The 11,812-nt window shown below is 35.3% G+C and overlaps 1 protein-coding gene across 1 annotated transcript in view; it reads right to left on the bottom strand.

The window, feature by feature from the left end:
- Window positions 1-6,053: 6,053 nt before the first annotated feature.
- EFCAB13 (EF-hand calcium binding domain 13) overlaps window positions 6,054-11,812 on the bottom strand; it is a 78,438-nt gene continuing 72,679 nt past the window's right edge. Inside the window, 3 exon segments of the mRNA XM_006833722.1 lie at window positions 6,054-6,217; window positions 9,620-9,763; window positions 9,979-10,050. Coding sequence (XP_006833785.1) covers window positions 6,054-6,217; window positions 9,620-9,763; window positions 9,979-10,050 — 380 coding nt within the window.

Below are 11,812 nucleotides of genomic sequence, written 5' to 3'. Positions count from 1 at the left end.
ATTATATATTAAACTCCTCAGTTCAAAGATTTAATAAGAATGAAGACATTTCAAAACTAAGAGATAGTGTCTCTTTATGAAATGATAAAGAAACAGACTAAGGACTTATTGCAATTTTATCCTTGAAGTCATCTAGGGCAAGTAACTAAACAAGTGCTGTCTCTGCCTCATCTGGGTTTGCACATAAATTCCATGTACAAAGTAAGTTTTTCTGAGAATACCTTCTGACCATTCCAGAAGTCACTGGCTCAGCCTCAATCCTGTTTTTCAATACCTCAACTAGTCAGAAATTTATGTGAATAAGGTGATGAAAATTGATTCTGCATCAAAGGAACCCCAAGGCTTGTGGAGCTCTGTCCATAAGAAGCATCCTATATCTGGGGTTGGAGAAGAGGAAGAGTAGCACTCTGCCATGTTTCTTATTTTGACCATCATATTCCAATAACTGAGTATCTAGTTTAAAACATGAACAAGTAAAGGTTCACATATGGAAAACACTATCTATTTCTGTTGTTGTTGTTGTGCCCTCAAGTCAGTTTTGACTCATAACAACCCTGTAAAGTGTTTTCTAAGGAGCAGCTGGTGGGTTTGAACTGACAACTTTGTGGTTTGCAGTCCAGTGTTGATCCTATAGCGCCATACCAGAAGTCCAAATAAAGAAGAATATCCCATACATTTTCCAAAGGATTATAACAAATCCTAGTGACCAATATATGAGCATACCAGTTACATAGCAACCTCTCTAAATACAATATTGTTGTAGCTGCTGGTGTCAAGTGCCTTCGAGTCAATTCTGATTCATAGTGATGTTGTATAGGGTATAGGGTTTTGGAAAAACAGCTGGTGGGTTTGAACCACTGACTTTGTGGTTAGCAGTCCAGTGTTTATCCTACAGCTCCACATTAGGACTCCACATTATTACGATCCTTAAAAAAAAAATTTTCACCTGTTTGTGAACATGTATATTGTAAATAGGAGACCTGATAAACGACTGAAGTACTTACCATCTGTTGCAGAGTCTGGTAACACCGTATGTTGGTTTTTATTTAAAGGTTTCCCCAGGCTTTTCAGAGTAGGCAGAAGGTCTTTAACATCAGCTTTCTCATCAGAGATAGCATTGACAATGTTCCATGTGTCTTCTATTCCTATACATATTGTTAACAAAATGTAAAGCTAAGTTAGTCCATCAAGATAAGCACATAACAATCAGTTTACTGTAGAATATCCAGTAGTCTTGAAATTTTTGCCTTTCTGAAATACTTTCCAAGCTGAAAGGTTCATAAACTTTGTAAACTTAAGTGCTTATAGTAGAACACAGGAAATATTAAAAATGTTTTAAGTATTCAGCTCATGACGCTGAACAAAATGGTAAAATAATCCCAAAGAAAATAGTGCCCTCATTAAACAAACAAAACAGTAGTCCCTCCTCCTTATCCGAATGTTTAGAATCACATTACTGTTAATGAAATGCTACTAAATTGATCCTTTATTAGATTAATTTTTTTAAGTATTACTCACACATAGTTTTTAATCTTCACTGTATCCTTTAATCTTCTCTGCCAATTTATATCTTCTCTTTTTTTTTTTTTCTTTCATCATACTTCTGAAAACTTTCTGTGTTTTTATTAATCTTTTTCAAGAACCAACTTTTGACTCTATGGGTAATTTATTTAGAAATGTATACTTTCATCTTTATCTGATTACTGCTTTTTGAGGAAATTGTTTTGCTGTTTTATTGTTTATATTGCTGTTTGCCGTATGCATTGGATAAATCATGTTCAATATTATTTTCTAATAAAAGTATTTTGCTATAAAATTTCCTTTTATATTGTTTTGGTCATATTTTACATATTTAAATACACTTATTGTCATCCATTTTGAAATAATTTCTAATTTCAGATTTTATTTGTTTTTAACCAAAAATTTAGAAGACTGTTTTTAAACTTCAAAGTAAAAAAATTTAATCTAATTTCATAAATAATTTTATATTATTATTATCTCATGTGCATTCCTGTAAATCTAATTTGCATGAAGCATTTTGTACTGCAAAGTTATTCTATTTCTTCATTTTTTCACTGAATCTTACAGTGAATGAACTTTATCTAAGATAATGCATATCAAGTTTGTTGTTTGAGATTTAATGTATGAAGAGATTACATTTTATTTAACTTTTCCCTTGGTGAGGTATACTTATATTACTTTCATTCCTTTCCTCCCACAAACAGTGTTTCAATGAAAATACTTGTACATGTCTTTACAGGAAATCTCTGGACATTCACATACCAACAGCACTACGATGAATAGCCACCAGCAGTACAGTAGTCCGGAGTTTCTTCATATTCTTATTGACAACTTAATCTTCTTCTATAAACTGCCTTCTTACATCCTTGCCAATTTTTCAAACGAATTACTTTCTTTCTATTGTAGATTTGCAGAATTTATTTATGTATCCCAAATATTAAACTTTTTCACTTCTAAAAAGTTACAATTATCTTCTTCCAACCTGTTATGTATCTAGTAATTTATTTATTTATTTTTTAATGTTTTATTGTGAATTATTTGGTAGTTTACATGAGAGAACTTTAGTTTTACATTCATTCCATCGTATATCATCTCATTGCCATGGTTCCAATCCCCTCCATGCATTATGTTTTGTATGTTTAAATAAGAAAATGAAAAATAGGGCTAGTAGACCTCCTGGAATGGTGCTGCGGGCTAATGCATTGGACTGCAAGGTCCAGTGGTTTAACTCACCAGTCACTCCTGAGAAACCTTATGCAGGGTCACTATGAGTCAGAACTGACTCTCGACTGCACTTAACAGCAACCAGAGCTTTAAAAAGACACACACATACAAATCCCAGGTATGATACAGGAAGTTTCTGTTAATACTCATTAATAATTTCATACTTACGCTGGCACTCAATAAATTCATCAGTGTTGGTCAATTCTCTGATAACATTCTGAAAATTCACGACATCGTCTTAAAAACAGAAAGGAAGAAACAATTTAGATATTCTTGTTAAAAAAAAAAAAAAAAAAGACTAGTTGGTGTTATAAAACCAGAGTTTAAAAATATAAAAATAAAGTCAAAGACTGGCAATTGTTGATGACCTATCTGTCATGCAGATTGGCTCCAAAATAAAAGTTGTGAGAGTTATTACTTTGAAAATCAATATATAAATACAAATTTATCCATTTAAAAATAGAATTAATTTTTTAAAATACCAATGTATGTGTGTGTGCCCGTGTGTATGTGTGTAACTTCACATGCATTCAGAGAGTATTTTTTCTAAAATAGTCAAGCTTTGTTGGCCTAATAGGAAATAAATACTCACCATTAGGATTAGTATTTTCCAAAATTTTCTGTATATTATCATCTGAGAAATAGATTCCTACAGCATTTAACCTTTGCTGGAGTTCAGAAAGAGCTGTTTCTTCATTTTTGTTAATGTCTGCGTTGTAAAATTGATTTTTATCTTCTGAAAAGACATAGCAACTTTTAGTTGTAGACAAGACAGTCCTGGTCCCCTTTTACATATAAAGAAAGTGCTAATAAATTCCCAACATATGTAATTATACTTAAAAGACAGCACTAATTTATTGGTATTTCCAAACCACCATTAGTCTGTCAGCTTGTCGTACTGGGGTGGCTTGTGTATTGCTGTGATGCTAGAAGCTATGCCACAGGAATTTCTATACTTGCAGAGTCACCCACAGTGAACAGGTTTTACCTGAGTTTCTAGGAAGAAGGAGAGGCTGACCACTTCTGTCACTGCAAACTGTATGAATAGCACAAGAGCAGTGTCAAATATAGTGTCAGAAGATGAGTCCTTCAGATTGGAAGGTACTCAAAATACAAATGGAGAAAGCTGCCTCCTCAAAGTAAAGTTGACCTCAGTGATGTGAATAGAGCAAAGCTTTTGAGACTTTCATTTCCTACTATGGCACACTCAAAATAGGAAGAAATAGCTACAAACATCAGTTAATAATAGGAACATGGAATGTGCAAAGTGTAAATCATGGAAAATTGAGAGTTGTCTAAAATGAATGGGACACATAAAGATCCATATCCTAATGAACTGAAATGGTCTGGTCTTGGCCATTTGGTATCAGACAATCATACAGTTTACTATACCAGGAATGACAAACTGAAGAGAAATGACATTGCATTCATCATCAAAAAGAGGATCTCAAGATCTATCTTCAAGTACAATGCCATTTGTGACAGGATAGTATCTATGTGCCTATCAGAAGACCAGTTAATAACATGATTATTCAAATTTGCCCACCAACCACTAAAGCCATTAATGATTAAATTAAAGAATTCTACCAAATTCTTCAGTTTGAAACTGATCAAACATGCAACCAAAATTTTGATTGGAATGCAAAAGTTGGAAACAAAGAGGAAGGCTCACTAGTTGGGAAACATGGCCTTGGTGATAGAAACAATTTTTCAACAACATAAAAGGTGACTATATGTGTGGATCCCACCAGATGGTGAGATCACAAGAATCAAATTGACTACATCTGTGGAAAGACATGATGTCTCAACTCAATAGTAGCTCAATAGTATCAACCAAAACATGCCAGAGACCAACTATGAAACAGACCATCAATTGCTCCTTTGCAAGTTCAGGGTGATTACCTTGAGTATATCCTACCTGAATTTACAGACCATCTCAAGAACAAATTGGATGTATTAAACACTAAAGACCTAAGATCAGTAGAGTCATGGGATGACATCAAGAATATTATAAAGGAAGAAAGCAAAAGTCATTAAAAGATAAGAAAGGAAGAAAAGACCAAAATGGATGTCAGAAATTTGCTCTTGAATATAGAGTAGCTCATGTGAAGGAAAAAAATAATGAAATAAAAGAGCTGAACAGCAAATTTCAAAGTACATTTCAAGAAGACTAACTGGATACTAATTGAAATGTTTCAACAAACTGATGCAGCCCCAGAGGTGCTTTCTCAACTACGAGTAAAGAAAAATTCAGGCACTGACTTGCAATATTCAAGGATTATATGATTGAATGAAGCAGTAAGTATTAAAATAAGATGGAAAGAATATGCAGAGTCACTATACCAAAAAGAATGGGCAAAGGATCAATCATTTCAAGAGGTAGCATATGATCAATAACCCATGGTATTAAAGAAGGAAGTCTAAGCTGTACATTGGCAAAAAAAACAAAGCTCTAGAAATAGATGGGATACTAATTGAAATGTTTCAATAAATTGATGCAGCTCCAGAGGCACTTACTCATCTATGACAAAAAATTTAGAAGATAGCTACCTAACCAACAGATTGGAAGATATCTATATTTGTGCCCCATTCTAAATAAAGGTGGCCCAATGGAATTCAAAAATTATTGAACAACATCATTACTATTATATGCAAGTAAAATCTTGAAGATATTTCAAAAATGGTCACAGCAGTACATCCAAAGGGAACTGCCAGAAATGTAAGCCAATTCAGAAGAAGATGTGGAACTAGGGATATCATTGTTGGCTAAAAGTAAGAGAATATAAGCAAGATGTTTACTTGTGCTTTATTGACTATGCAAAGGCATTCAATTGTGTGGATCATGGCTAACTATAGATAGCATTTAGAAAAATGGGTATTCCAGAACCCACAAATCTGCTCATGAGGAACTTGTACATAGATCAAAAGGCAATCGTTCAAACAGAACAAGGGGATAGTGAATGGTTTAAAATTAGGAAAGGTGTGTACCAGGATTGCATCCTTTCACCATACTTATTCAACCTGTATGTTGAGCAAACAATCTGAGAAGCTGGATTATATGAAAAAGAACACCGATAAGGGGAAGTTAGGGAAAAACAGCACTGGAGAGGGGCTGTGTGCTGAGGGCCAGTAGGAAGGCTTGCAGGGTATACCCTTTGGTTAGTTGATGACGCATAGAAAGGATTGTAACCATGGCAATGAAACAATATACAATAGGATGAACGTAAAGCTGATGTTCTACCATGTAAACTATCACATGATTCACAATAAAACATTAAAAGAAAAAAATCTTCATGCCGTTTCTTACTTTAACTATTTTTCCCTGAAGTGTGTGTTAACATGTAGGCCACTGCTTGTCTTTCCAAAGGTGATCAGTAGATACACATTAAATAAAACTCACCTGCATCAGTAGGAATTGTTAATGTATTCAAAATCTTAGTCAGAAATTCTTGAACAGACATCTTGCCATTTTCTGTAATACAAAACAAAATTTAGTTAAATCAAAGAACTACTGCGCTTCTACAGCTGAAGCTCTCAGTAAACTTACAATAAAAGTTAAAAACTTGGGATTCAGCCTGAATTACTCCTTCTTGCTTATTTTCTGAATGTATATGATTTCTGATCATTATAATTACAAATACTTCTTGAATCTATCACTTCATTAACTAATACCTACAATATTACAACAACATCTTTAAAAATCTATGTTACTAGTCTTATCCTCTCTATTCTCTTTTCTACAATATTACAAATGCTGATTTTTCTCTTCAGTGTTATTCTAGTTTTCAGCCTACAAACCTTGCAGATATTTTGCTTTATACCTCACACACCCACATGCTTATGTGTGTCAGTATGTGTGGTTTGAAAAGGTACTTTTTAATCAAATATTTCATTTCCAATTGTTCATTTTTGGTATGTAAAAGAACTACTGACTTATATTGACCTTGTATCCTGCAGCATTAATTGACATGTTTATTAGTTCTAATAGTTCTTTTGTTGACTCTTTGGGTTTTTCTATATAGACAATCCAGTCACCTGTAAATAGAATAAAACCCCTCAGTATCTCCCACCTGCCCACAGCATAAAAGACAAACAATCGTATCTCAGCTTCTTGCTGTTGTTAAGTGCCATCAAGTCATTTCCAACTCATAGCTACCCTATATAGGGTATCCAAGGAGCAACTTGTGGGTTTGAACTGCTGACCTTGTGGTTTGCAATCTAATGCTGATCCTACAACACCGTGTTTAATCATCTTGTCCTTATTCACCTTTCCAGTTACTTCCCCAAATGCATCCCGCACTCCAGCAATATGTAACAACTCACATTTTTCTAAACGCCTTTGCATGTGCTGTTTCCACTGCCTAGAATCACTTGTCTCCTGTCCTGCCAGGGAAAATTCTTAACTCATCCATCAAGATCAAGTTTGGTTATATCATCTCTGTGACGACCCCTTGACTACTATCCACTTACAAGCTATTCTGTACAGTCATAGTCATAGTACTACACTGTAGTGATTCCATCGTTACGGAAGTAGACTGCCACATAGTTCTCCCACAGAGCAGCTGTTGGTTTCAAAGTGCCAACCTTTTTCATTAGTAGCTGAGCACTTTGACCAGGTGCAGGGATCCTTATTAAATTAGTAGCCCTTTGAAAACAGGACCTATTCATCTTTGTGTGATGGAATATTATGCCTAAAATAAATAACATTTTTATCCTTTGAGTCTAAAACCTGGTAATTTTATATTTAGAGACATTTTTAAAATGCATTTGAGATTTCTGCATTCCAAAAGGTAGAAATCTGAATTCAAATTTGGAGATAGGCAACTCTTTCATTATACACATAACACACACACATGATTCAAATGTGGCTTTAGATTATATAAATGTTAAGTGATAACTCTCTTCTGAAATGGAGATTCTAATGGAATAGGTTTTTATACTGAGCTTTCTAACAATGGGAGAAGACATTTAATTAATAAGTAGAGTTGCATCTCTGCAGACTATTTCCATGAAGCAGTTTCGAACCAAAAATATCATTGCTTCCCAAGAGGTTATTTGAAGCTGTATGAATGACATTTCTGATCAAAATCAGAATGATTAAAATGCACCAATTCCATTTATTGGGAATGGATGAGAGATAGCAAATACTATGTGAGAAAGTTTGACACCATGAAGAGCTATCCTCTCTGAAATGCCGAAGGTGTCTTCTATGAAAAACACTACTAGAAAAATGTTTACTTACTATTTAATAAGATACATGGTTGGAATGACTAAGATCACTAGAGGAATATAGGGGCTTATCTATCTTAAAATAAACCCCATGAAAAGGAATTATTCATGGCTAGATTGCTCTGGTAGCATAATGGTTACAAATCGGGTTGCGAACTGCAAGGTCAGCAGTTCGAAACTACCAATTGCTCCGTGGGAGAAAGATGAGGCTTTCTGCTCCCGTAAAGATTTACAGCCTTGGAAACCCTGTACAGGGTCACTATGGGTCAGAATTGACTCAACGGCATACAGCAGAACCAACACCAGATTGTTGGTAGTACCACATATGATATTATTCAAGAACGAATGGTCTAGACTTTGGGAAATATATTGATATAACATGATAATAATTAACAAAAATAACAACAAATAATGTGAGTTGGTGTTATTGCCCTACTGGAAGTCATATAAAGAGAAGTCATTCAAAGATGTACAAAGAGGCAGCTCATGGGGATTCCTCTGAAGGGAATGAAAATGTTCACTTATAACTATATTGGGAAGATGAAGATGGAAAAGAAATGAGTTAGTTCTCAAGAAGCTTTCCTTAAACTGGACTGGTGGTGACTGGTGGTTGTGTGCTACTGAGTCAGTTCTGACTTATAGCAATCTTGTGTAGGATTTCTGAGGCTCTTTGGGGTGCAGAAAGCCTTATCTTTCTCCCGTGAAATGGCTGGTAGTTTTGAACTGCTGACCTTAAGGTTATCAGCCCGACTCATAACCACTATGCTACTAGAACTCCTTAAACTGGACTGAGAGGGTGGTCAGTTTTAGCCCTCTACTCTGCCCTACAGTGAATAAGGAAGACCGTAGAAGAATTGATGATTTTGAGTTATGGTATTGAGGAGAATATTGAAAGTGCCATAGGCTGCCAAAAGAACCAACATCTATTTTAGAAGAAGTGCAGCCAGAGTGCTCCTTGCAGGCCAAGATGGCCAAACTTTGTCTCTCATACTTTGGACATATTGTCAGGAGGGAAGAGTCTCTGGAGAAGGATATCTTGTTTGGTAAGGTGGAGGGTCAGAGAAAAAGAGGAAGACCCCCAACAAGATGGATTGGCCAAGTGGCAGCATTGATGGACTCAAGCATGGCAACAGTAGTGAGGTTGGCCCAGAGTCGGGCAGTGTTTCACTCTGCTGTGTATAAGGTCACTATGACTCGATGGCACCTAACAACAACAACTCTGCCCTATGGGGAGTATGGTGGCTTTATACAATAAGTACTGGACTGAAAACCACAAGGACTGCAGTTTGAGCCCACCAGCTGCTCCACAGGAGAAAAATGAGGCTTTCTGGTTCTGTGAAGATTTAAAGCCTTCAAACCACTATACAGGGTCTCTGTGAATCAGAACTGACTCGATGGCACTTAACAACAACAACTGTATCCTATAGGGTCACTATGAGTCAACATTGACTTGATGGCAGTGAGTTTGGGTTGGGGTTTGGTTGGGCCTTAGGACTGCAGAGTACACGTAAGAGACATGCACTTATGTATACTCCGGCCACAGGGAAAGTAAGCTAACTCCAACGAGTTAGGCTGGCCTGCTTTTCCCCTCAGTTTGGCCCCATAAGGATAGCCTTTGTAAGAGAGATGCACTGAAACCACCTACCATGTTCAGGTTCATGTTTTAACATTTCATTAAGTATAGCATTAGCTTCATGAAGTTCATTGTTCATCAATGATGTCTTTAGGTCAGATATATCAATTAAATCATTTTGAAGAGTTTGGGAAGTAGCTAAGAGTAGTTGTGTAGCTATAAAAAGAGCAAAAACAAATATATTAATAGCACGAGTAAAGTATATTATTAATCACTATGAGTCAAAATCAACTGGATGACAGTGGGGTTTTTTTTGCCCCATAATAGTGGCAGTAGTGATGGATTCAAATGTAGCAATGATTGCTTTTTAAAATATTATTTTATGCTTTTTATTTTCCAGAACTTTTTTTTAACTACAAACAATTACTTACCTATGGACTTTTTGAAACCTGGAATGTCTTTTATTCCCATTAAGAATTCTTTTAAATCCACTTCCATATTTTCTAGAAGATCAAAATCAAATACGCTAATATTAAAACTTGGTCTTGAATTGACACATGAAATAAAAGCTCTGATTTTCAGCAATTAGCTAAACTCCATTCTAGTTCATGTTTCTGTTTCAAACAATTGAAACTATTCCAATAGAACTTTTCATACTTGTAGGAAGCACCCATTGAACAGTTAATAGTAACAGCTAACATTATATTCTTGCTACTAGACATCTTCTTATGGTGCTTTATTGTTGTTATTTTGTGTTGTCGAGGTAATTCCACCTTATATGACCAGAGGGTTTCTTAGGCCATAAAATTTTATGGAGCAGATTTCCAGGTCTTTTCTCATGTTTCAAAACATTTTACAATGGAGTTGAGAAAAATAAGAAAGAAGTCAGGAAAGCACTACAGGAACAATCAAATAAGACAGATACAATATTGGAAACAATTCAAAACCTACAGAAAGAGGTCCAAACAATCAATAATAGACTATCAGAAATAGACAATACTCTGAAAGGGCAAAGGAGTAGAATAGAAGAGATGGAAGGCAGAACCAGTGAGCTGGAAGACAAATCTCTCAATACCAGTAAGATAAAAGAGCAAACAGAAAAAAGAATTAAAAAATCTGAAGAAGGTCTAAGATTCATGTTGGACAACATGAAGAGGAATAACTTAAGAATTGTCAGCATTCCAGAGCAAGAAGAATCACACAAATCCACAGAGGAAATCCTTGAAGAACTGCTGGAAGAAAATTTCTCTAATATCCTGAAAAGTGAAAAGATAAACACTTAAGAAGCTCAATGAACCCCAGGACGGATAGACTCCAAAAGAAATTCACTGAGACATATCACAATCAAGCTGTCCAAAATCAAAGATAAGAAGACACTCCTGAAAGCAGCTAGGGAAAACAGAAGAGTTACATAAAGTCAAGCAAGTCAGATTAAGCTCGGATCTCTCAGCAGAAAGCATGCAGGGAACAAGGCAATGGGGAGACATATATAAAACCCTGAAAGAAAAACAAACTACCAACCAAGAATCCTTTATCCAGCAAAGCTGTCACTCAAATAAGATGGTGTAGTCAAAATATTCCAGGATAAACAGAAGCTAAGGGATTTTACCAAAGCCAACCCTGCGCTAAAAAATATCCTAAAGGGAGTTCTGTGGACTGAGAACCAATAAGAACAGACAACAACCAGAGATTGACACACATTGCAGCACCTCCTAGAATTAAACTGACAGAAGGAAGAGTCAAGAACAGAATAAAACTATTAAGAACAAACTCAGAGAATCTGGGAGGTCAGTCTATGATCAAAACAATTACAATGTAAAAGAAGGTAAACACGTAACAACAGGGAACCAGATGGTGAGAAGGTCAGGTATATTACAGGATAAAATAGACTGCACTAAATGGAGAGAAAAGTTAATGGACTATAAGGCAAACTCAAAGAAAATTAATACTTCACAACAATCCAAGAAAGACATGGAAACATTAAAAATATGAGGAAAGTCACAAGAAAGCACAAAAATCATGAACTCAACAAAGGAAGACACAGAACAGAGAAAGCAGCAACACCACATTAAAAAAAAAAAAAAAGTCATTCATAAATTTGATCATGGATTTCAGAGACTTCCTGACAGTAAGAGCTAAGGATTCCTATTCACTATGCTTTCCTTCTAATAAAAGTCATTTAAAAGAAGTTTAGACATTGCATTAGTAGTATTGTTCGGGGTTGTTGAGTCAATCTTGATTCATAGTGACCTCACATGACAAAGT

The sequence above is a fragment of the Chrysochloris asiatica genome, unplaced genomic scaffold, assembly GCF_000296735.1.
Source record: "Chrysochloris asiatica unplaced genomic scaffold, ChrAsi1.0 scaffold00007, whole genome shotgun sequence".
In the NCBI taxonomy this organism is placed as follows: domain Eukaryota; kingdom Metazoa; phylum Chordata; class Mammalia; order Afrosoricida; family Chrysochloridae; genus Chrysochloris; species Chrysochloris asiatica.
The sequence above is the reverse complement of the archived record's forward strand: the minus strand, read 5'-3'. Positions and strand labels throughout refer to the sequence as shown.